This window comes from Gopherus flavomarginatus, chromosome 11, assembly GCF_025201925.1.
Source record: "Gopherus flavomarginatus isolate rGopFla2 chromosome 11, rGopFla2.mat.asm, whole genome shotgun sequence".
Classification (NCBI taxonomy): domain Eukaryota; kingdom Metazoa; phylum Chordata; order Testudines; family Testudinidae; genus Gopherus; species Gopherus flavomarginatus.
In genome coordinates, this window is record NC_066627.1 from 36871066 (window position 1) to 36896397 (window position 25332).

Consider the following 25332-nt stretch of genomic DNA (forward strand, 5'->3'; position numbering starts at 1 on the left):
AGTTCCCAGGCCTGGGGTGGGGGCACGACTCCCCTGTCTGTCAGTTCCCAGGCCTGGGGTGGGGGCACGACTCCCCTGTCTGTCTGTGTTAGTCCCCAGGCCTGGGGCGAGAGCACAACTCTCCTGTCTGTCTGTCAGTCCCCAGGCCTGGGGCGAGGGGGCCCAGCTCTCCTGTTTGTCTGTCAGTCCCCAGGCCTGGGGTGGGGGGCACAGCTCCCCTGTCTGTCAGTCCGTCCCCAGGCCTGGGGTTGGGGTCATGACTCCCCTGCCTGTCTGTCTGTGTCAGTTCCCAGGCCTGGGGTGGGGGCACGACTCCCCTGTCAGTCAGTCCCCAGGCCTGGGGCGGGGACACGACTCCCCTGTCTGTCTCTCAGGCCGCCCCTCCCCTAGCGGGGGCGGGCCCGGAAGCGGCGTGGCCGGCCTGGCAGCGTAGTTCCTGTGGCCGGGGAGGGGGTGACATGCAGAGCAGGCAGCGGCGGCCCCGCGAGCAGCTGGAGCCGGAGGAGCAGGGAGCCGAGGCGGCGGCGGGGGGCCAGGCCCGGGGGGCCCCCACCATGGAGATCGAGAAGGAGTTCCACCGGCTCGACCAGGCCGCCAGCTGGGCCCTCATCTACCAGGTGAGGGGCCGGGCCGGCTTCCCCAGCGCCGGCGGGGAGCTCTGCCGCCCCCGGGCCCCGGCTGGGGAGGAGCTGCAGCCCCCTGACCCCCACTCCGGGCCGGGGCCCCAGGTGGGGGGTGGGAGCTGCGGCCCCTGACCGCCCCTCCGGGCCGGGGCCCCCGACCGCGGGGGAGGAGGGGAGCGCTGTTCTCTGCATAGCCGCTGGCTCTGGGCCCTGGTGGGGGAACTCTGCTCTCCAGGTCCGTCATTTATCTCCCCCACCACCGTCCTGCTCAGGGCTCTCCGGGGACCTCCGCCCCCTTCTCCCTCTGGACATGTCTGCCCCCCCCCCCGCTCCTTTCTCAGGGTCTTGTAGCGGGGAAGCTCTGCGCCCTGTGTAGGGCTCTGGGGAACGAGCTCTGCTCCCCCGCCTTGCCCTGTTCGGAAGTTTCCTTCCCGTGTCATGGGTCTCTACGGGGAGCGCTGCAATCTTCTTCCCCCGCAAGTGGCCAGCCGTTGTAGAGGGCCCTGTGGGAGCGCGGTCCGTCCCTTTTCTTCCAGCTTCTTTCCAAAACCAGCCTCCATATATGACTCCTGGATGACGGTCCTTAGTTCTGCCCCCTCCCCCCCCCCTTGCACAGCTTTCTGCACTGGGCTGTAAGGAAACTTGTCCTCCTCCTCCCTCCCAACCCCCACCTATTGCAAGGCTCGGGGGAATGGTGTGCCCCCAACCAGTCCTCTGTACAAAGCCCTAAGGTGAGCTTTTCTGCCCTCTTTCGTTGATATATCTCTACCACACAGCTCCCTGCAATGGGCCCTGGAGGGGGAATTTAGTGATGCATATATTTTCCCCCACAATGCACAGAACAGAGAACTGATACCCTTATAATCCCTCCCCCTCCAGTCTCAGGGTGGATGGGGGAAGGACTTTGTGGTACATGTTTTCTCAACCATCCTTGTACCATCACCACAACCCCCCACCCCACCTAAGGAGCAGCAATAAATTCCCTTCTCTGCCTTTTAACCTCTTTTTAAGCCCTGAGGGGTATGAAGTCATATATTCACACCTCATCCCACTTTCCCAGTGGAGTGATGGCGGGGTGGCTGTTGCATGTATGTGGCTTTTGAATCATTCTAATAATACAAAGGCTGTAAAATTAGTTAGGTATAGATTTGTATACAATTGTGGTTTCCCCAGGGAAGAGGCTATTTGTCAATAATGGTATTACATAAAATATCTTAAAATTGTTTTATTATATTTTACCCAGAAATATTTCAATTTCATAATGGCAGACTTTAGAAAAAGATACGTTTGTTACTTCACTGGTAGTGTGGTGGGTTTTGAATGTTCATAATTTACATTGCCTGTATTTTTAACAAGCTCCCTTGACAGTTTATCCCCAAAATAAACAGGCTGTGAGAGGGGATAAAGAACACTTACAGCTAGGTTCATAAACCCAAGATCCTAATATGTTGAGATCAGGTGGCATTATTATAAAGTAACAATGTTTTTGCTGTTAATGTATCTTGCTGTCTAGTTTCTCTACAAAGGCTTTATTGTATGTGACTGGGTTATCTCTTCCCAAGCCTCTTAAAAAAATTTTTTTTAAGCTGATGTTTTGTAAGATCCTTTAACGGGTGTTTTGACAGTGTTTTAGTTGATATGCTGCCAGGTTGCTATGATCTACAGAATGGATCAATATGTGAAATCGGGCTCCTCTGCCCATTCACTCTGAACTTTCTTCACCATAGAGTTTTACAGAAGTGGCACAATTGAGTTTGTTTCATATCCACAATATGCAGAGTGTAGAAAAATCTTTAATGGAACATTTTGAAGTGCTATGGGGCAGATGTTTGTTTCACAGAATTAGAGATGAAGAGTTGAAAGAACACCCAGTTCTGGGTTCCACTTCTGGGAAGATCTTCTACTGGTCTGAGTATTTTGCATCCTGCAGCATTCTAAATTTGATGTCCATTGAAAGTCATTAGGGTTTTTTTTCTAATCAGTTCTTGAAACATTTGATGTGTCATAGACCCAGTGTTCAGGAAACAACTTTGACTAATGAATTACAAAGTTGGTCTAATGTTAAGGTTGTGGATTATGACAGCAGAAATTCAATTGTAGCTGCTGCATCACTTTTAACTTGCATCATCAAACTGAAGTTCTTACACAATAGGGAATATAGGATTATGCTGTAACAGCCACAGTATTTGCAAGCAGTTGCTTGATTTGGGCTGTAGAAGCAGCCTTGAAAGGGATGCTGTGGATGTTCATAGCTTTTTAAGTTGAGCTCCTTTAGTTACCAGCTTGTACTGAATTTGAATTGGCAGTGATCAGAAGAGATAATCTGATTGCCATTTGACTTTTGTGAAATGAGTTAGTGGTGGGTCATGTTCTTGTTCCTGTGCATGTGTCACTGAAGAACACTGGCACCTTTTGCTGGCAGTCTCAGCAAGTCCATTAAATTTAAGTATAGGATCAGAGTAGGAGCATGTTGGCTGGGCAGCATGGAGATGTTTGTACAACAAATGTCAGTTGTATCCCTTGTGAAGGATAAATAGAGAATTCACTCTCCAGGGTTGACAGCTATGAGGCTGTCACCCCTCACCAACACTCCAGCTGTGTGTGTGGTCCACTGACCTCAGTAATTTGGGTCTTAGGTATGTGTGACAGAGTGCTAGCTGTAGCAACTGGAGACAGTGACCAGAGTACATCTGCAGCCTTCTGTATGCTATAGCAACTTTAACCTGTTTCCATGGGACTTACTGATACCAGGTGGTAATGGCTGGGCTAATGAGGTAATTACTTTAGTAATAGGAATTATATATAAATTGGTGGGAACAGGAAATAAAGAGGAAGCTCAGATGGTGAGCTAGGTGGAAGACACAAGTGGTGTGAAAGGCTACTCCTGCCCTGTTTTGCAAACAGTCAATTAAAGGTACACATGGTGGAAGAGTAACAGTGTGTGTTCGTGGCTGAGGGACCACAAAACAAGGCTAGGCAGGGGTCCTCACTAGATAGGTCAAGAAGCGGCCTGTGATATGTACGTGCTGCAGAGACTACCATAGTTTCTGTTAGTGTTCTCTATTCCTATGTGGATGAAGGCTGGATGTCTGCTGATTCTTTTTGCCTATCATCTGTCTTTGGTACCACTGGCCATGAGTTAGTGGGGATATGACTGCAGACCCCCACAGGAGTGGAAAGTGATTCTTTAGTAGCTCGCCTCCTTTCTTACTGAAATATCCTGGAGTGTAGTCATGAGCAATGGCCCTTTTGCTGAGACAGCAGTCTTCGGGGGTTTCACGAGTTGTAATTTATCATCCTCTCCTGTTTTAATGTCACTAAGGGGGCATTAACGGATACTGAAACACTTTTTACTTATCCCTCTAACAGTCAGCTTTAAATTTAGATTCCATCTCACCTGGCCAGTGTGGTTCAATAACTTGCTCTATCATAGTCTAGTGAGGTTCAATTTACCCCTGAAACACTGAAATGGTGCTTGGAGGCTGAGCAATGTAACTGGAAAAAAGAAAGAACATTTCAGGTCAATTTAATATAGTTTTCTTCGTAACCTAAGTCTCTTTTTGGGGCCCAAGTTGCGTCTGGATGTCCAGATATCAACAGTAGCCATGTTTTTCTAACCTAATTTGGATGGGAGAATGCACATCTTTTTTTCACATGTGCTCTTTGCTACAGTCCCTACTTTGACTGTCATGAGAATGGATTACTTCAGGGGTCAGCAGCCTTTCAGAAGTGGTGTGCTGAGTCTTCATTTATTCACTCTAATTTAAGGTTTTGCGTGCCATAATACATTTTAATGTTTTTATACGGTCTCTTTCTCTGAGTCTATAATATATAACTAAACTATTGTTGTTGTATGTAAAGTAAATAAGGTTTTAAAAATGTTTAAGAAGCTTCATTTAAAATTAAATTAAAATGCAAAACCAACCCCTCCACCCCACCCTACCCCGGACCAGTGACCAGGACCCAGGCAGTGTGAGTGCCACTGAAAATCAGCTCATGTGCCACCTTCGGCACACATGCCATAGGTTGCCTACCCCTGGATTACTTTAATGGATTGTTATTGCAACTTTCCTGTGTATAGCATCCTTCATCCAAAAATTGATGCATTATAGTGAGACACACATATGTAGCTTTGCCAATCAGGAGGGATACAGTTAACATTTTTCCTGATATTCTTCCTCAGCTTTAACAGGTCATTTAGCCTTATCAGAAGTTTCCAGTGTCTAGGTGATATGAAGCTAATTACTAAATGTCCAGGAGAAGGGTGTAGACCATGTCATTTCATACTGCCCTGAATGAAGCTTAACAGCAATTAACAAATGGACTCATTGGCTCATATTCTTGGACATAGGTGCCTGACCAGATTGCATTTAGTATAGGTGAGGGATACTGAATGCTACAAGGAGCTCAAAGCAGTGGTGGACGTGGCTAGCTTGGATCACTCTCATTGTAGGTGGTGGGAATATCCATTTGACCGCTGTCTAAGCATATGTGCTGATGAAGCTAAGTGGGAATCTGTCATCTCCTGCAGGATCAGGAGATCTTTGGTCATTGGTGCCAAGTGACTACTAAAACTCAGGCACCTTTTCAGTGGGATAGGAGGGGACTACGCTCAGCTGAGAGAATATAACCATTGTGAAGGAACAGAAATAAACCACAAGAAGACAATCTTTCTGAAATGAAGTACTTCGATATTGTGTGTACATTACAAAACATGATGAGAAATCGGCCCAACGTTGGGTACTTAGTGGAGCTACTTTGGTTCACCATAAATGATTGCTCAAAAATGGGAAAACATTTGTAAAACACTCAATTTTTCTTGACCAAAAAATCCTCTCAACACTTTAACCAGCTCTGTTTGCCGCAAAAACTGTAGAGCATGAGATGTTTTTGTCTTTGGCATCCTTCCAAGGAAAAGGGCCCAATCTCATTCTGTCCTATGCCAGTGTCATACGAAAAACTCTTGCTTAGAAAATACTTGAATAAAGTGAGAAGCCATTCTAGACCAATTACAGTAATGTAAGTATGCCTTGTACCGTGCATATAAATAGGGTCCTCTACATGAAAAACAGCAAGTTCAAGAAAGAGCTAGGGACAAGGATAGACAATAAATTTAAATATGAGCTTTGCAATATGAGACTGTGGCAAAGGTATGCATTTTGAAAATAAGTGGTGTAGGGGTGGGTGAATGACATGTTCAGTACATAAATATCTTCAAAAGGATCAATAGGAATGAAGAGAATTCACCCTCTGAAGATATCCCAACAAGGAGCAAAAGCCTGAAGCTAAGCAAAGTTTAGGTTTGCTGTTGAGGGAGGGAGTATGGTGTGTAAAGGGGACACTCAGCCATAACAGTAAGTGGACAGTGAAACATCACAGTTCTCCAAGAAAATAGACAAGATAAGATTTTAGTGAGATTGCTGCAAGGAGTAGTCCTTCAAAATGCAGGGTGACCTTTTGTAGGCCCCAATAGCTGATAGAGCTATATATGTCTAAAGAAATGCTCAAATATTGGCAGGTGTGCCCACTACAAGATACATGTTACTCCCACTAATTTAAACATATAATAAAGAAACAAAAAGGCAAAAAGCCTGATGTCTTTCCATTGCAGTTCACTTTTAAAAGGGGTGCCATCTGCTTGAAATCTAACAAACAGAAAAAAGAATTAAAATTAGTTTCAGATACTAATCTGCTCCTGAATTCCTATGCTACTTTTTATGGTTTTACAGTCACACTTCCATGATTTCTTATTTACATTCTTTTCTTTCTCCCTTTGCTGTAAGAGACTGGTTATAAGGAGGAGACAGTGAAATTGACTACACACAACCTGCTGTCAAATGCAGAAAGAAATATTTTCATTAATCCTTCAGTAATAGGAATCCTAGGTGTTACTTGGATCAGTGGTAAATCAAAAGTTTTTGGACAGATTACTTTCTTAATTGACAGTGTACCTTTTAAAATATGCTGCTTAGGCTTTAATACCTTTAACCTACCTAGTTTTAAGGCCCTTAGGCAACTAAACTGAAGTTTATAACTTAAATAAAAAGTTTCATTTTCCATCTTAAGACCGAGCTTGCACGTGAAACTGACATGAATTATAAATCGAAGTTGTCTTGTCCCAGAGGTTGGGTGCAACTGGAAGCTTCTAGTCCTTGGCACTTAAGTTGAGAAACTGTTGCTTCTTTCTAGGTGGCTACTCTAACTGGGAGTGTCAGTTCCGACTTTTGTATGAATGTTGATTTAGTGTATAATAGTGGATATGATTTGGAATAGTAGTTGTAAATTCAGATACTGGATTGCAAGTTGTTACTGTCCAGGTGTTGCAAAATGCTTTGAGATGTTGGACTCCATATAAATCAAACCAGGCTTGGGTATTTGTAACGAACTGGACAACGGGGGATGATCACTCAATAATTGTCCTGTTCTGTTGTTCTCTCTGAAGTGTCAGGCACTGGCTGCTGTCAAAAGACCGGATACTAGGCTAGATGGACTGTTGGTCTGACCTAGTGTGGCCGTTCTTACGTACAAGTAAAATGTTGTTTTCATGGTGGTTGAGAGCATGGCCCAGAGAGGGGCACAGGGTTGAAAGTTGGGAAACCTGAGTTCTGGCACCAGTTTTGCCACTGAATTCGTGTCCTTTGGCAAGTAAATTAACAGCTGTACCTCCTGTTTTTTCCACTTGTAAAATGGAATCATACTTAGTAACTAGATATCCATGGTAAAACTGATTTATAAAGCACCTGTGTTTTGACACCTAATTACTGTGGTGTGGGAAGGAAAGAAACAACTCTTCAGTAAGATCTTGATCCAGCTCCCATTGAAATCAGTAGGAGTTTGGCCATGGATTTCAGTGGGTACAGAACTGTACTTTAAGTTTGCCAAGAAAACATGAACATTTACTAGCAAGACAATAATAATGCCATAGGTGCAATCTGCAAGTGAGTGACATATCAGGTATTTATAAATAGTAATCATGAGGCCTAACACCATTCTCTTGTAGTGCTGAGCTGCTATAACAGTGGAAGTTATACATCATACAGGGATTTTCTCCTTTGACCGTTATCTCTGGCTTTACAGCTGTGTTTCCTTCTCTCAGAACAGAGGCCTTTTTGTCTATCAGAGGAATAGCTTTTCTGTACTGAGTGAAAATGTTTGAGAATGTGGACTGAGTGGGAGGCTACATCTCATTAAAATGGAGACTGATAAACATTGGCGCATGAATGTTATTTTTAAAAGCATTTTTTGAAAAATAATTTGAATGGCTAGTTTAAATGTCCCTGTGTTTTAATACTAATGTTTTACTTTATGTTGCTAATTTTAAAAGGGCTATTTCTTGGTATATTAATTCATAGGAAAGAGATTACTGTAAACTGACACTTAAAAAAGCAAACGTGTATGGGGATTGTCCAAAGACTTTTGGTATCTCTAAACATTTTAAATGTGTATATTTATATAATTATAAATGTAAAACTTCATTATTTTCAAAATAACTGTTAGCACATGTTCATGTAATAGTTGTTGAGAATTGCAGTGTACTAACACCTGTCACTTATGGGAAAGCAGATGCTCAGCAATTACCCTAAATGTTTGCAGTTCTTAGGGAAAAAGTCTTCAGGATTGGAAGATGAAACCATTTCTCTCATCTGTAGGTGAAGATTGAGAAGATATTCAGGAAAAAATCTCCCTTGAATTTAAAAATAAATAAATACTAACCTGCTGAAATTTAACTTGACCACTGTCGCCCTTGATTAGTCTGTCGTATACACAAGTGTCTGTTAAGTTCAGTCATTTCAAGTTCAAGGACTGTTTGTATGATTGTGGTTTAATAAAGAAAAAGTACCCAGTTCTTCGACAGCTGGGGAAGATGAAAAATAATATCCTTTCTGCTCTCTTCTGTAGGTGTAGAGGATGTCCATGAGTTATTGAAAAGCCTTTCTGCAAGAAGTCTGAAACAATCTTTGTGCAAGGCAAGCTCTGAAAATATTAGTTTCAGTGGAACTAGATGACCACTTTTAAAGTGGCTTAATGTACTTATTCTTGTCATTGGCAGGTGTAACAGTTTTTACACATTCCATGACATTAGTCTTAGCTAAGAACGCATTCTCTCTCAACAGCAGCATTCTACATGAACTATGAAATCTTAAACTGCAAGGGTTAAATTTGAGAGACGAGGACCAGGCCTTTCATGATGGCTGGTCGAACACTGTGGATCTCCCTTCTGGAGTGTGATCAGAGATCTTGCCACTTTAAATTTCACTTTTCTCTAGGGCTGTTGATTGATCACAGTTAACTCACGCAATTAATTCAAAATTAATCGAGGCTAAAAAAAATTAGTCACGATTAATTGCACTGTTAAACCATAGAAAACCAATTGAAATGTATTATATTTTTGGATTTTTTCTACATTTTCAAATATATTGATTTTAATTAACACAGAATACAAAGTGTACAGTGCTTACTTTATAACAAATATTTGCACTGTAAAAATGATAAAAGAAATAGTATTTTTCAATTCACCTCATACAAATACCATAATGCAATTTCTTTATTGTGAAAGTACAACTTAAAAATGTAAATTTTTTGTTTTGTTTTGTTACATAACTGCATTCAAAAACAAAACAGTGTAAAACTTTAGCGCCTACAGGTCCACTCAGTCCTACGTCTTGTTCAGCCAATCACTCAGGCAAGCAAGTTTGTTTACATTTACGGGAGATAAGGCTGCCGGCTTCTTACTTGCAATGTCATCTGAAAGTGAGAACAGGCGTTGGCATGGCACTTTTGTAGTTGGCATTCTAAGGTATTTAAGTGCCAGATATGCTAAACATTCATGTGCCCCTTCATGCTTTGGCCACCATTCCAGAGGACTTGCGTTCATGCTGATGACGCTCGTAAAAATAATAATAATAATAATTATAATGCATTAATTAAATTTTGACTGAACTCCTTAGGGGAGACTAGTATATCTCCTGCTCTGCCATATATTTCATGTTGAAGGAATCTCGGATGATGACCCAGCACATGTTCCAATGTGGAAACTACAGTACCCAAACCACCAATAAAAGAAAATCAACCTTTTTTTGGTGGCAGCTGACTTAGATGATAGTGAACATGCGTCAGTCAGTCTGCACTGCTTTGGAGGAGCAAAATAGTTATGTTCATCTATGTTTTTAATTATTAAATGCGAAACAATTAAAATTCTGCTTGACGTGCCACTTTAAGGTATAGTTTTATAGGCAGAGCATGAGATGAAGTATCTGTGATTCTGATAAAACATAATTTTAGACTTCTATACCATGCTTAATTTTAAATCAGTGACATTACCATGCTTACTTGTGTATTCTTTTCTTAAAGTATTTTAATTTTCCCTTCTTTCTCTCTCACTCACTCATCCCCACCCACCCACCAAAGCTGCACAAAGTCAGTCAGGCATAGATAATAGAACTTTGCAGTAAAGTTGAACTTAACAGAAATCCAAACATAGTAAGTAATATAGGAGAGCAGACTGTGCATAAAGTAGTTATGTAGGGGGAAAAACTAACCACCAAACTAGTTTGTATGCCATTTACTATTTTCAGTCTTTGCTATTGAACTTCATAATGTATAGTGGCTGAAAACACAGAGAAGTAAGATTTTATAAAATGCGCATAGCAAATGAAAACTGATAAATAGCTAACTTGCTCAGTGGTGAAGGATTCCACACCATAATGAACTACCTAGTTACTCTGATTTTAAAAACAGAAATCAGAGATTCAAAAATTTTGAGGGCTAGGATAGCCTCACAGTTCTATCTCTTGAGTGATTTGGCATCTAAAGATCTTTGAGTCTGCTAAAAATTAATTTTGACACATGAGAGTTTGGCGATCTGTTCTTTGTCACATTTAAAATGAGAAGCACAGAAAGCATGCTAACAGACACCACACTTTCAACTAACTGGACTGTGTAGTAAGATCAATATAGATTAATATATTGTCCAATAAATTGTTAAGTTGACAGGAGTATTTATTTTTCTAAACTATGGAAGATACTTCATGAAAACTAAATTATAAAGCAGTATTGGTAAGATTAACCTGATGCTAAGAAATGGGATCATAGAATTGGATGCAGTGGACTTTGAGCATATGCCAGGAAAGCAGGGAAATTCAAGAATGAGAGCCAACTTACAAGAAGGTTCTTTGTACAGGCATGACAGATCTTACCATGTTGAGGAGGAGAATGGGAGAAGATAGTGAAAGATCTTGCAATATGCAGTCCAAACAGAACTTCCCAAAAGTTTTTAAATGAGAGGCCTTTTTGTTTTAACTTCGGGGAAGTTAGTTCCATCTTCCACCTCGTACAGGCTGATGTGCTAAAATATCAAATGTTGACCAAATTATTTCCATGAGTTATTATTGCCCTTCCACTCATGAGTAGTGAGGTGGTAAAAGGCATCAGAGTTTGTGGAAAAGTTAACAGAACCTCTGAGCTGGCTGTGATTGATCACTTTTTTAATATCTGAAAAAAGAATGGATTTTAACTCTTAAAAAATAGTGCCATGACACATTGTCATTGCTCCTGACTGTTCTGTGTCTCATATGGAGATTCATCTGAGTACATTTCCACCTTAACCAGTTGCTTATGGCCTCTTCACCAACTACCTATTATCTGTTCCTATCCACTCAGTTATGGTAAACCAAATGCTGTCTTAATCTTTTAAGAGTAGTCTATTGAAATTACTAGTTTAAGGCGCATTTATGTGCAGTTTCCAAAGAGTTAATCCTTTGAATGGAAAAACTGAGATACATGTTCTTAAATGTAGCTGGACAGACTTATTTTGGGGACAGAGAGGAGAAATGGGTTAAGAGATGGATGTAATGAAAACTTAACCTGGTTTAGAGGTACCTATTGTGGCTTTGTCTGGGTAAGTACTATTAATAATATGTCAGTATTTACATTAATGAAGCTTATTTCAGAGCCTGTCATGCTTGCAGACTAAGGCTGTATTCCTCCTCTCTGGAACATTTGGGCATCATCTTATCTCTTCATAGTTGCTTCCTGCTTTAATAGAAGAGCCAGGCAGTAAGGTATCTCTTTGTTTTCTTTTTTTTCCATTTCCATTTTTCCTTCAAGAGATAGTGCTATGGAAAACAGTAAGCAGCATGCTCTGCGCAGCAACTGTCTCCTCCCTTCCATAGCAGTATCTCTGTTTTCCTTCTGTGCATACAACTGCTACTCCCACCACCTGAAGCTGTAGATGTTGGTTCTGGTGAATGCACTGCACGCACAAACCATGAGATGCAAGAAGAAATGCACCTTCACTACAAAAGGGTAAAAAGTTCAGTGAGGGTAAAGGTCCCACCTCAGAGGATATTTGGTCCTAGGCATCAGTAATTTAACCAGGGTTAAGTATGTAGCTCAGTTTTTTTCCCCTGTTGTGTAAGAAATTTGAATCCTCTTAAAAAAATTGTGGAAGTTGGAGGCAAATTCTGCCCTTGGTTTCACCACATAACCCCAATAATATTAGTGGAGCTGCACAGATACATTTTCTGTTTACCAGACATTTGACAGTTTTCTTTCTGCCCTTAATTGTATCTTTTTTACTACCTCATTGGATTCACTTATTTTTAAAGCACAGTTGTTGATGCTTCGGTTGATTAGGTTAAAATGAATGTTCTTCTGACCTTGATCTTTCAGATGCTTTTCTTGCCTTTCCAGCTCAGAACTTCACGTTTGCACTGAGGTGCTTAGTTTACCAAATGTAGAATGTCTGTCTCTCAGCATTAACTAAAAGCTGTTCTGTTCTTCAGATTCTTTGTAGAACAGGAGCAAGTGGTGGACATAGAGTAATGTTCTCATACCCCCTTTTTTCTTGTACACATTTCAATAAACATTACTTGTTTATATCATCCTGTAATTCCACAGCAACAGGTTCCAGTATTATACACAGTGTGACCTTTAAGTGTGATCACAAGGAAAATAGATAAGATCTATTTTTAAAATGAATCTTTTGACTAAGATTCTACTTCCTTTTGCTGGCAAGAAAAATAACCCATGTTGGTTCAGATGATCTCAATTCCACTATTACATGAGGCCTGATTTTTCCACTGCCCTACACAGCGTACAGTCATTTACACCTGTGTAAAGTTGGTGTGAAATGGGTATAAATTGCTACTATTCTGATTGGTCGCATTTTACACCCACTTCTGGCAGGTGTAAGTGATTGTACAAGGTGCAGGCCAGTGGAGGGAAAAATAAGCTTATGGCCTTTGACGCAAAAACACTCGATTAATTGGGATAGCAAGAGGAGGGAGTTGGAGGGAGACTTGTACAAATACTAAATTGCATCTTAAACATAACTACATGCGTAACATGGGCACTTTTTTTTTCCAATTAAAAAAGCTCCTCAAAATGAAGAAAATATTACAACTGACCAATACAAATGTAGTTCAGTGACTGCTACACTAGTCTAGAAGGTCTCCATAAACTATCCTTGTTCTCCTCCTTTACAGAGCTGACTGAACCACAGAGCAATATTTGTTTGCTAAACTTTTGATAAAGGGAAGTTTTCCACAGAAGCTGCAATTTGCCTACTTGCATGTGTCAGTGGTGATGATAGCATTCCAGGGTCACAAAAAGTAGAGAAGAGCTTGATTGAAAACTGTGCTAGTTAAATCAGCAATATTGATCTTCTCCAGAAGCATCACATAAGTGCAGCGCAAGGCTTCTCCTATTGATTGTTTCATACGGAACAAAAAACTTCAAGCATAGTAAGCATCTGAAGGATAACATCTGCTGTGATCCAGCAGCTGCCCCCTCTGATTCAAGTGGTCTGCCAGTATTACTCAATTGCTGAGTCCTCATCTTTGTCAATGAGTGTTGTCAAGAGGACTAATCGGAACAAAGAGGTGGTGGTTTCCAGCCAGTAGTATAAAGAAAAGAGTGTGCCTATGACAGTGGTTGCCCTTAGTCCTCATGTGCTCTAGTAGAGCTGCTGTTGTAGACTCTGCAACCATGAACTCAGATGCTAAAAGCTAAGTCATAGAAATTTGGTATGTGTACTGTACAAGAGTGGGAATGTGTCTTCTCAGTTGGTGCCTAGTTTCTTGAGGTGTCATGCTGAGGCAGAAGGGGGGTGGAAGTAGCAGTGGCTCCAGGGATTGGAGAAGGAGAGAGTTCGTCAAATGCTTCTTCCCACAACAGAAATGATGATACAGTCTGAAGCCCCAAACCAATAAACTAATGCTGCCGCAGATGAGATCAACACAACCATCAGAGCTGGCATGCCACTCATAAGATGGCAAGGCACCTTGTGAGAGCCACCTCAGCTTTTGAACTTGCTGCCTCGTCCCTGGTCTGAAGTAATCCTAGATTATCAACTTTAAGGGAGTGTTGCAAGTCCCATATGTTTTCCCTGGATATGGAGGATTTGGAATATTTTGGGAGATTAAGATTTTAAATGTTTTCTGATGGTAGGTTATAGAATGATAGAATATTAGGATTGGAAGAGACCTCAGGAGGTCATCTAGTCCAATCCCCTGCTCAAAGCAGGACTAACACCAACTAAATCATCCCAGCCAGGGCTCTGTCAAGCCTGACCTTAAAAACCTCTAAGGATGGAGATTCCACCACCACCCTAGGTAACCCATTCCAGTGCTTCACCACCGTCCTATTGAAACAGTGTTTCCTAATATCCAATCTAGACTTCCCTCACTGCAATTTGAGACCATTACTACTTGATCTGTCATCTGCCACCACTGAGAACAGCCTAGCTCCATCGTCTTTGGAACCCCCCTTCAGGTAGTTGAAGGCTGCTATCAAATTCCCCCTCACTCTTCTCTTCTGCAGACTAAATTACCCCAGTTCCCTCAGCCTCTCCTTGTAAGTCATGTGCCCTAGCCTCCTAATAATTTTCGTTGCCCTCCACTGGACTCTCTAATTTGTCCACATCCCTTCTGTGGTGGGGGGGGACCAAAACTGGACACAGTATTCCAGGTGTGGCCACACCAGTGCAGAATAGAGGGGAGTAATCACTTCCCTCGATCTGCTGGAAACGTTCCTACTAATACAGCCCAATATGCCATTGGCCTTCTTGGCAGCAAGGGCACACTGCTAACTCATATCCAGCATCTCAGCCACTGTAATCCCCAGGTCCTTTTCTGCAGAACTGCTGCTTAGCCAGTTGATCCCCAGCCTGTAGTGTTGCATGGGATTCTTTCTTCCTAAATCCAGGACTCTGCAATTCTCCTTGTTGAACCTCATCAGATTATGTTGGCTTGTTATTGTAGAAAGTGTTATTACATGAGTAGTCTAGTATTTTGAAAGTGTGTCAAGAAGGATGCAGAGCAAAGGAAAATCTTTTTATGGAATGAGTATATTTAATGAAAAAAAAATACCTGAGCTTCCTAAATGCAAAACCTAAGTTATATTGTATCATTTATGGACCAGAGACCCATTATGTTGTGCTCTGTACAGAGGCAGGAAAAGATGGTCCCTTCCAGGATTAAACCAGACTCAACAGGAAAGCAAGTTGCTTAGTTTTTTCTACTGCATCTGTTATGTTCTGGACTAGGCAAAGGTGAGTCACTTGTGCTACTTGCAGAGGCTTATGTGCCATTGTTGTGATGGCTTTAATAGCAGTAAATAAGATGATACTGCTATTTAGATTAGTGGTGCTTCCAGCAATAGTTATCCAAAAGAACAAACAATTCCAAATTTTCTCAGGTGTCACTATACCTGTGCTGTGTGAACTCCATAATTTTAAGGTCTTTTGCCTGTCCTGTAAGGGCTTTTAATTGTAAAACCTTTTCTACAGTGTGCATTCTCCATATTAAGAGCCTTTATATATGTAAATTCCTGTGCTTTTGGTTCTCTAGGCTTTGAATCTACCATTAAATACTCAGTGCTCCCATCCCCACTTCTAGCAAAATATGCTACTGCACTTATGTGCAAGCTTAGTAGTTAGTCATCCAGACACTGTTGTGTGCCTGATGGTCTTTAATTTAACGTCTAAGCATTTTCTTTTTTGGCCTATATTTTTACCCTTTTGTTCTTGTTTGCATTCTTAAGTAAGATGTTTCTGGAGGTGGATGTACTGCATACTTTTTATTCAGTGAGCTTCTTTAAATACTAGCACTGCTAACGAGGGGTTGAAGTAATCTTGCTTAAACATGCTTTATAATTTGGGAGCTGATATCTGCCAATGCTGACAGGAAGTGGAATTTTATGAGCAAGAGACTAGTCAAGTTGCAGGGTGTGGTGGAATCGGCATGGCAGTGTGGTCTGGACTGTAAAAGAGTATAAGGAAGTAATAGGAGTTGTATGTTTCCAAAGAGAGTTCCCTAAATATAGAGATGCAAGTCCTTGCTAGTCATTTGCCTTTGCAGAGCGGTGTTCCTTGGTAAATTGCTTTGGACGCAATACTAATAGATCATGAAATGAGAAAGTGTTTATCCTATCTCTCCTGTGTAACTTGCTTTCAACTCACAAATCTGAATTATTAGCATGAAGAAAACTACTAAAAAAAATCCCATGCATGCTTGGTTTATCTGGCCCTGTTTTTGTCTTTAATGTACTGGAGTGTTACAATGGTGCCCTAATTTAGTTGTGTGTTTGTGAAAGACGGTTCTTGGCATCAGGACATCCCTATTTAGCACGAGAGTCATTCTTTCAATCCAGGCTGCTTAAACTCTTCAGGTGAAAGAAAAGCATAAGGCCCCGTTCTCTTGGGGTATGTCTGCATTGCCAAAAAGTGTGTTCTTAGCTTGTGTTAGCTAACTCAGGTTAAAATAGCAGTGAGGATAAAACAACTTATCTTTTAACTCAAGTTAGCAGCTTGAGACAGAGTCTACAGAGGATCCTGGGTTTAGCAGCTCCAGTTCAGCCAGAGTTAAATGCTCAGTTTCCTTGTCTTCACTGCTATTTTAACCTGGGTTAGCTAATCTGAATTAACACACTTTCTTAGCAATGTAGACATATCCCTACATGAATAGGGTCTGTCTGTATATAACGGGTCGGCAACCTTTCAGAAGTTGTGTGCCAAGCCTTCATTTATTCACTCTAATTTAAGGTTTCGTGTGCCATAATACCTGTTAATGTTTTTAGAAGGTCTCTTTCTATAAGTCTAGATAACGTATAACTAAACTATTGTTTTATGTAAAGAAAATAAGGTATTTAAAATTAAATTAAAATGCAGAGCCCCCAAGACTGGTGGTCGGGACCTGAGCTGCATGAGTGCCACTGAAAATTGGATCGTGTGCTTGCCTGTATATGGTGCCATCACCATAGCAGGTGTACCTTTGCCTTATTCTTGCTATGGTTTCTGTATGCTAGTTGTTCGTTATCACTTTGTAAATTACAGAAATAATGCTAAATTAAATGTAGAATAAGGGGCAAGAATATGGCCTGTTTTCATTGTCCTTTGTGAGGTAGCTGGTTTTGTGTCTTTCTACAGAAACTCCTTAAACTGCTTGTCTGTCATAGATGGAGCAAGGTATTCAGAGCCTACTGTTAATCTCATACAGAACTGAAATTTATATTTAATTTTCAATCATAATCAAATTCCTTCAAATTGTCTTTGTTCCATAAGCATACTTTCTTGGTGCATGGTTAGCAAACGCTAATTTTCACAAACGGAGACATTTTTTCCGTTGCATAATAAAAGCCTCTTCTGTGTAGCAAAAAAAGCGTAGAATTTTAGCATAAAGAAATTAAGAACTTAAATTTGTATTGTATTTAGAAGCATATAAGAGAAGCTAGTTCTCTTCTGTCAGATGCATGTGTGTCTAGAACTTCACTCAGCTAGGCTTATGTGAACTGTGGTGCTTATCTCCATTTGTAGAATTCAGTGATTACGTTTCTTGGAGAAACAAAGAAGTATTGATTTTTCTTAGAACAGAGTTTTCAACACTCTAAATATTCATCAAGTGCACACAATTTAAGTTTATCTGTTATAATATTCTAAATGAAGGCCTTAATCTAATATAAAATTTCTGGATGCTGTTACATAGAAGTATACAGGCACAAATGGGAAAATGGGAGTAACCCAATCCAGCAGTCCTTTTTATTCCCAGGAGGATTTAGTGTGAACTGCATAAGTGATTTGGTAACAAAGAGGGCACCATTCAATAACTTGAAATCTGCCTACAGCAAGCATTTAAGTTTGATTTCCAAACTTGCATATTTAAGTAATAATTGCATGCCCTTGTTTCTCCATATTTTTCACGATCAGCAGAAATATGCTACAAAATAGATTGACAAACAAATTTAACTGTCCATGCCATTTTGCAGTGTAATGGTTTCTTAACACACACACACACACCCATCTTTGATCTTTAAGCTCAGTCAATAAATGAGTGATAAAGCTAGATTAAAAATAAATACTTTGAGTTTATTGGTTAGCAGTTACCTAAATAAAAACTACCTTAAACTGGCAAATTCAGATCTTGGGAATGTAATGAAAAACTGCTAGTAAAAGTTTGCAATCTTTGCTAGGTCTGTTGTGATAGCAAGGGTGAGTTTTGTTGCATGTGCGTGAACAAAATGCATGTGTAATCCCGGTAATTGTGCATGCACTCAGTTTTTAAAATGTGGATTTGAATATCCTAATAATGCTATGATTTTTTTTTACTAAGTGTGACAATACCTCTGTCTCTACAAATAGGGCCTACCTCCGCTGTTTACTATTGGACATTAGCTGAGGGTTAAGCTTGCAGTAGAGCACTCTTACCCCATAGATTGTAAAACACTAAAATACCACAGAATTTCAACCAGAAGAAATGAACTGTTTAAAAAAGGGAAATCCTCTTGCATGATGGAGTAATGTTGTCTGTCTGATATTCAGAACATTTCATTAGTGTGGTGTTCTTTGGGGCTTTGTTTTTTTTGTTTTTTTGGGTTTGGTTTTTTTTTTGAGTCTTTAAAGCAAATCTGTAGAAAACTTGAATTATCTGCACCCCTTTTAGGTAAGATAACTAATAGACCAGTGTATGGTGCAAAAGTCTTTAACTGTAAAGTCTGCATCTTACTTTAATGATACTTGATTTTTATGCAAGAGGAAAGAAAATTGGAATTCTTGATATATGGTGTGTTCTGTAGTGGTGTTCCAAGTGTGAAAATAGTACTGATATTACTAGCATCGATATATTCATAAAGTATTAGGTGTGCTATACCTAGTACTGACAGGATTTTTATCCTGTTAATATTAGGAGTTGTGCAAATCTATTAAACTTAAATGGCTTATTTTATTCTTCAAAGCTGGGGTCCCCAACCCGAGAATTCACCAGATGAGAATTCAGCAGCATTTTGGCAGATGCTCCGCCACTGCCACGGTTCTTCACCAGACAAAAAGGTTGGGGACCACTGCTTCAAAGACTATATTGCTAGCCTAGTCAATTCAGGATTAAAGTTATGAGAATAGTTACATTTGCATGTGCTTAAGCAGTAAGTGTAAAGATTCTCATCCTTCAACCTCTGACTTGAGTTGTGTAGTATTTCAGAGTATTGAGTGGTCAGTCTGAGTGAAAAATTGAACAAGTCCTTAGTCTTTTATGCCACAAGCATTCACTAGACCCTAATATTTGTTGTTTTCAAGGGTTTAACACAGATTTTATTGGTGGGTATTATTTTTTATATATTTTATTCACCCAGAAAGGCTAAGATAAGAGTATAGCAGTTTGTATTGGTTATTTTCTCTCCCCTCCCACCTGCCCTGTTGGTAACACCCTAATAAAATAAACTGATGTAGTACATTTAAACTAAAGGAAAACTGTTCTGAGGATGCCAGATGGCTCAACAGTGTGATAGCACCTTTTTTTACATTGAGTAGCCTTCAAGTGATTTTAATAATGCATCATTTCTCTTGGGTTGTCTTATTTTGCAAAAAGAACAGTTGGTAATAAAGGATGAATCTAGTACATGTGGAACTACCAATATTTCCATTTTCATACTCATTCTTAAGAATTTAGGATGGGATTTTCAAGTGCTCAGCGTTGGTCTAACACTGCTTCCACTGAAACCAATGGACATTTTGCTGTTGACTTCAATGGAAGGAGAGTTAAGTCAACACACAGCGCTTTTGAAAATAACACCCTATGAGTATTGGCATCTGCAAGAGCTTACTGAGCAGAAACTTGGGACAGATGGTCCAGATGCAGTATTTATATTTGGAGTTTGGCTAAAAAGAATGTAATTTGGTTTCTCATGCAGTACCACGAACCTCCAAATAACTTATTTTCTTTATAGAAATGTAGAGAGAGATTGCAGAAAGTCTTGCTGCAAATCCTAAATGGTTTTGCAATGGAAAGTTTGCTCATGTCCATCAATTTCATAATTTAGCTGCTACGTATGTATAGTAGCTAACTCTTCTGTGCACATTACTGAAATTTTGCACTTTCATGTCAAACCAGAGGTCTACACCAGAAATGTATGTTCTTAAGCAAATAGCTATGAATCAGAACTCTTTCCTTTCAAGACAGGCTCTTCTGAAAGTGCCAGAGAGAGAAGATTGACTTTACATTGTCAGATAAGAATGTGAGCCTTTGTAAATGAAACACTTTAGAAAAAATAGTGGTCAGTCTCTTAAAGTCCGAGTACCCTGTGGCATTTTACATGATAACAGTGCCATACTGTGAAAACTTAGTAATATAATAGATTTTTAAAAGCTTATGAGAAGGAAGTAACCTTTTGGAGCTCTTACAGTATGAAAATCAATGAGAGGCTACCGTGAATAAACTAGGAACTCTAAAATTGCTATTTTAAGCTAGTTTAGAATGTCCTTAGTTCTCAACAGTACCTACACAGTTACCTTTTAAAATTGGTGTAAATGTATAACCATAGGATTTATCACTGTGGGAGAAATAGACAAGTTTGAGGTCAGCAAGCTTGTTACTTATCAGTCCAAAACAGTGCATGCACAAATCAAAACACTTATGTGGCCATGGTGACTGAAAACGTCTGATTTACGCAAGATGAAAATGAAAGTTTCTTGAGGGAAAAGTACTTGTATAACAAAACTAATTCACTATGCAGAAAGGTGTTTTGAAAGATGTGTTGTAGTCAGTAAGAAACTGATTACAATTCACTACAGAACCAGGTTTCCTTGCTAGGGTGGATTTAAAAAAAAAAAGCTGAAATTCTTCATGACTTCAGGAGTTACAGCTTTTAGAAAAAATTACTGCATATCACAAGTTGGCAGCAGTGGAAGATTGGAGAATATTTTATATTTTGGAACTAATATTCAAATAACCATTGTGCAAACTAAAATTTTGTGCAGGACGCAATTGTAATATAAACAGCATATTTGTCAGAGTAAGTGTTGCTAAAGAATTTTCCAGATATAGTAGGTTTTTATCAAACCTACTGTTCCCTTCATTCATGGCCTTGACATCATTCTATATAGACTATAGCCAAGACTGTAACAGGCTTCAAAAAAGAACTAGATAAGTTCATGGACAACAGGTCCATCAATAGCTATTAGCCAGGATGGGCAGCGATGGTGTCCCTAGCCTCTGTTTGCCAGAAGTTGGAAATGGGCGACAGGGGAAGGATCACTTGATTACATGCTCTTTTCAGTCCATCTGAAGCACCTGGCATTGGCCACTGTCAGAAGACAGGATCCTGGGCTAGATGGGCCTTTGGTCTGACCCAGTATGGCCATTCTTGTGTTCTTACTCAGTTTCCATGTCAGCATTTAAAATACTTCATTTCATAAATTGCACAGAGTGCCAGCAGTAGCAAAAAATTTATGTGGGTTCAGCAGTCAGTTTTGCAGAGAATAATAAAGAACAAGCGAAGTCCAAACCACAAAGGTGTGATTCCTCACTTGATGATTTTGCATATATTCAGTAACAGTGGCAAATGATCAGAGAAGAATCTCATGTTACGTGGTCAGTTTAGACTCCAAGCTCTGTGGAGCAGGGACCATACCTTTGCTCCATCAATGGCTCATATGCATCTGGTGGTATACACAAATGTTGGAAAGACGTCTAGAGTAGACACTGTATCAGGCTTATTACCATAGAGTGAGTGCCTTTATAAACTTGCATTGCTTCAACAGGTTGTTTAAACATATTTTTAGCACCCATTTGCTTTTCCTTATGCTGAATGTTTTGAGAGGTGGTTTTTTTAATGTGTATTATAAATACATTAGTGGAGAACTTAGCAGTGAATGCACTAAACTTAATCTTGCTTAGTAAAGCCTCAGATGGGAGGCTATGACCATTTGGAGTGTTGTGATATGTTGCTAAGTTTTAAAACAATGTGTCAAGAGTAGTGAACTGAAACATGGGATAACCTTAACTCCTACACCTCTTGTGCAAAAGGCTTATGATTTACATTATTTTTAAAATGCTTTCCTGTAGTGTTACCGTCTAAGCTGAATAATATTAAATCAGCTGTGATCACACACATTTTAAAACAAAGTAAAATATGACCTATCCTGGTATTTGAACATCTTTTCTGCTGTCTTAAGGTGCTGTGTTATAAAATAACGGTACTAGTTTAAAAACTTGGAAAGCTTTTGGCATTTAATTTGAGATTTAGCCTTTGTGTACAGAGTTTACAAGTTTCCTGATACTGTCAAGTCAGAAGCAAGTTAGCATTAAAAATAAATTCACAACATATTTTTAGTAGTCTTGGTTAGCTGATGGCATATTTGGCTTTTAATATTTTACACACAGAGTATCAAAACCAGCTTCTATAAATCATTGTGTGTGTGTGTGTGTGTACTGTCTCACATGTTCAGCTATATTAGGTATTTGAATTTTTACAAATTAAGTATAGTTTTAACATGCCTTAGTAATGTATAGGAGAGAATATCCTAAAACTTCTTTACTTTCCAGAAGTCATCTTGAATCTGGCAACTTTTGAATATCTGGTTCAGTGGTTCTCAACCTAAAGGCTGATTGCGGCCCAGTCAGCACACTGTTGCAGTCCATGTGACATCCTCAGGGCCATACAGGTAGTGTGTATATCTACTGTGTGGATGTGGCCCCTGTAACACATAAAGAGCTGCATATGTGGCCCACAATGGTGTATAGCTTGAGAACCACTGATCTAGTTGAAGTGTGTGTTACTTAAACTTCACTCCAATCCTCATAATAGGCCGCAAAGTAGGTATTATCTCTTTTATAGAATATGGCAGATATGATTTGACCAACTTCCAAAAAGTGAATAGGCATTGGGTACAGAGGTCCTTAGTTACAGATTAATCATGCTCAACACACTAGACCGCACCTCTGTAATGGTAGGAGTAGACTTCTAGGGCAGCCCCAGGAAACGAGATATTCAAAGGACAAAGCAGTTCTGACTCCCACGAGCAGTAATCCTTTTGGTTTTGCTTGTTTGGATTCTGATGTAGGGGCACCTAAAATCTTAAAGAAGTGTACCTCTTAGGCTCTCCCTGACCTCTCCTCACTCCATCCCCCAGGCACGTCAAAGGAAACTTTTCCAGCCCTGACTTCCAGACATCCTTTTCATTCTTTACTCTGACAGCCAGTGCCAAGGACAATCCTGTTCTATAAATCTTAATGGTCAGGGAAAGGAAGAAAACAAAATCTAAAGCTCTTAATTTTTCCCAAGAGACCTAGGAAGACACATCCTACAAGAGCCAAAAAAAACTCCAAGAAATGCCTCTCCTTCTACTGACAGAAGAAGGGTACAATTATTCTTGCACGGCTGTCATCCAAAGGGAGCATTTCCACAGTGGCTAGATTCCTAAAGTAATGGTGATCAAAATCTCCCTCTCCCAGATCGCAAACTCAATCACAGAATTAATGACAATAACAGATGAAACTCTATCCAACTGAAGAGCACAAATGGTGCCAACAAGAACCCAGGAGCATCAGTTGGCTGCAGTCACAGATGATTTGGTGAACTGATGCATTCAGGAGCCTCATGATTGCATGGTAAAGCCTTTTGTAAACTGGCAAAATTAGAAGAAAGGTCACTGTTGCTTCATAAGTTATTTTTACATGGCAAAATGTGTGCTCCCCCCATCCTCGTCCAATTTCATAGCAAAGAACTGAGATTGCTGAACCATCAACGTTCAAATCAGATTTGACCCTAGTAACAGTGTATTCCAAAAATTGACATTTAGGTGTCCAAGGAACAGCCATAAAATATAGCAGTGTGTTTATACTTCAAGTGTAATGTATTTATTTATAGGTCTAGCACAGAGATACTTAACGTGGTTTTTTTGTGTTTTTACCTCTTAAAACTTACTAGACCATTTAATTTTTGGGATATGAGTTATATGCTGAAATTTATACTAAAATTCTGTAAAGGCCTCAATAAATGTATAAGCTCATGTACACACACATGTACTGCCTGTGTCCTCTTGGCATGCAAACTACAATGAAGCATATTAAAAACTGTAACAAAATACAGTCAGTGATAAACAGGTTTCAGCATGCAGGGCTTTGACTACCTTTCTGTGGAATGAAGTAATGTAACTTCCATTCCTCATTACAATTTACAAACTGTTGATTCCAGGAAGTACTATAAGAGTAAATTGAATCAGATTGACAAACTAACTGGTAACTAATATGGACATAAAGAACTGAAAACAAAAAGGATGTCTGGAAGTCAGGGTTGGAAATGTTTCCTTTGAAATGTATGCTGAAGTTGCTGGTGTGTGTGGCCTTTCTTTGTTTTGTTTTTAATGACTTAAAACACATTTTAGAAATGTTCTTGAAACATTTGTCTTGAGTAAATGGTTGCAGTGTTTGGCTGTTTATGTAGTTAAACTGCTGTGCTACTTGATTAAAAGACAAACATACTTTCCAGGAAAAGGTGAAAGAACACAGATACCACAGACCAGTTTCGTTTGCCATTCTCCGAACTTTAGGCAGATATTCTAGTGTGAAATGCAATCTTTATACTGAGGCTTGAGAAACAGTAAAATACAAGGATTCAGTCTGTTTCATTAAGTACACTGAGTTTAAGAGTGCACTATGTTGTATTTGAGGGCACAAGTTGAGACCACAAAGCTAATTCTCTGGATCTGATGGCCTTGAAGCCTCTTACTAGGTTTTATTTTCTCTTAATCTGAGGATATCAACATCTGTAATTGAGAGCTGGAGTTATTGTCACTCTTTCAAATATAGGTGAGTCCAGTCATTGTATATATTCATGCATCACAGATTTTGAAATTGGGAGAGTGGCTGCATACCTACGTAAAGGCATGTTGTTCAGCTAGAAAGTTTCTGAAGTGTTTCAGATCAAAAAAGAGGAGGCAGGACTCTTCAGTATTCCTGCTTTACTTACAGATGAGAGAGTCCACAATGTTACTGCAGAGAGGTTCCTCAGTTGAAGAGGCTGAGTGCAGAGATGGTGTGGAAGCCAGATCCCAGGAATCTATTTGGAGCCAAAATATCAACTGAGGGAACAAGACACATTTGTCTTACTGTCATAGATATGCCAGGGCTATTTTAAATTCCAAAACAATAATGCAAAAACCCAGGTTTCCATGGTTTAACTTTACAATATGCAGGTAAGCAGAGGGCTTCAATTGCAATTTAAGGCAATTGCTGTGTCATTTGGAAAGATGTGATTCAAAAACAATAAAAGACAACTAGCTTGGCCCTCCATCTGCAGGATTTTCCAAGGTAGAGGAGCCAACTTACCAGGATGAAAACCTTGGCAAACCAGTGTAGAGCAACGGATTTAAAGCTGTGATATTCAGACTGAGGCTTGGGAGCTGCAAGTGGCTTTTTAATGTATCTCATGTGGCTCTTAG

General features: G+C 40.0%; 1 protein-coding gene and 1 long non-coding RNA gene across 2 annotated transcripts in view; one reads left to right on the forward strand and one right to left on the reverse strand.

Annotated features, from left to right (window-relative positions):
• Positions 1–443: 443 nt before the first annotated feature.
• PTPN1 (protein tyrosine phosphatase non-receptor type 1) overlaps positions 444–25332 on the forward strand; it is a 63758-nt gene continuing 38869 nt past the window's right edge. The window contains exon 1 of the mRNA XM_050918138.1: positions 444–617. Coding sequence (XP_050774095.1) covers positions 459–617 — 159 coding nt within the window. The 5' untranslated portion in view covers positions 444–458. The remainder of the gene's footprint in view (positions 618–25332) is intronic.
• LOC127031388 (uncharacterized) overlaps positions 9167–25332 on the reverse strand; it is a 45497-nt gene continuing 29331 nt past the window's right edge. Inside the window, exons 3-4 of the long non-coding RNA XR_007768538.1 lie at positions 24861–24972; positions 9167–9508 (exon numbers count right to left, since the gene is read on the reverse strand). This is a non-coding gene — a long non-coding RNA (uncharacterized LOC127031388). The remainder of the gene's footprint in view (positions 9509–24860; positions 24973–25332) is intronic.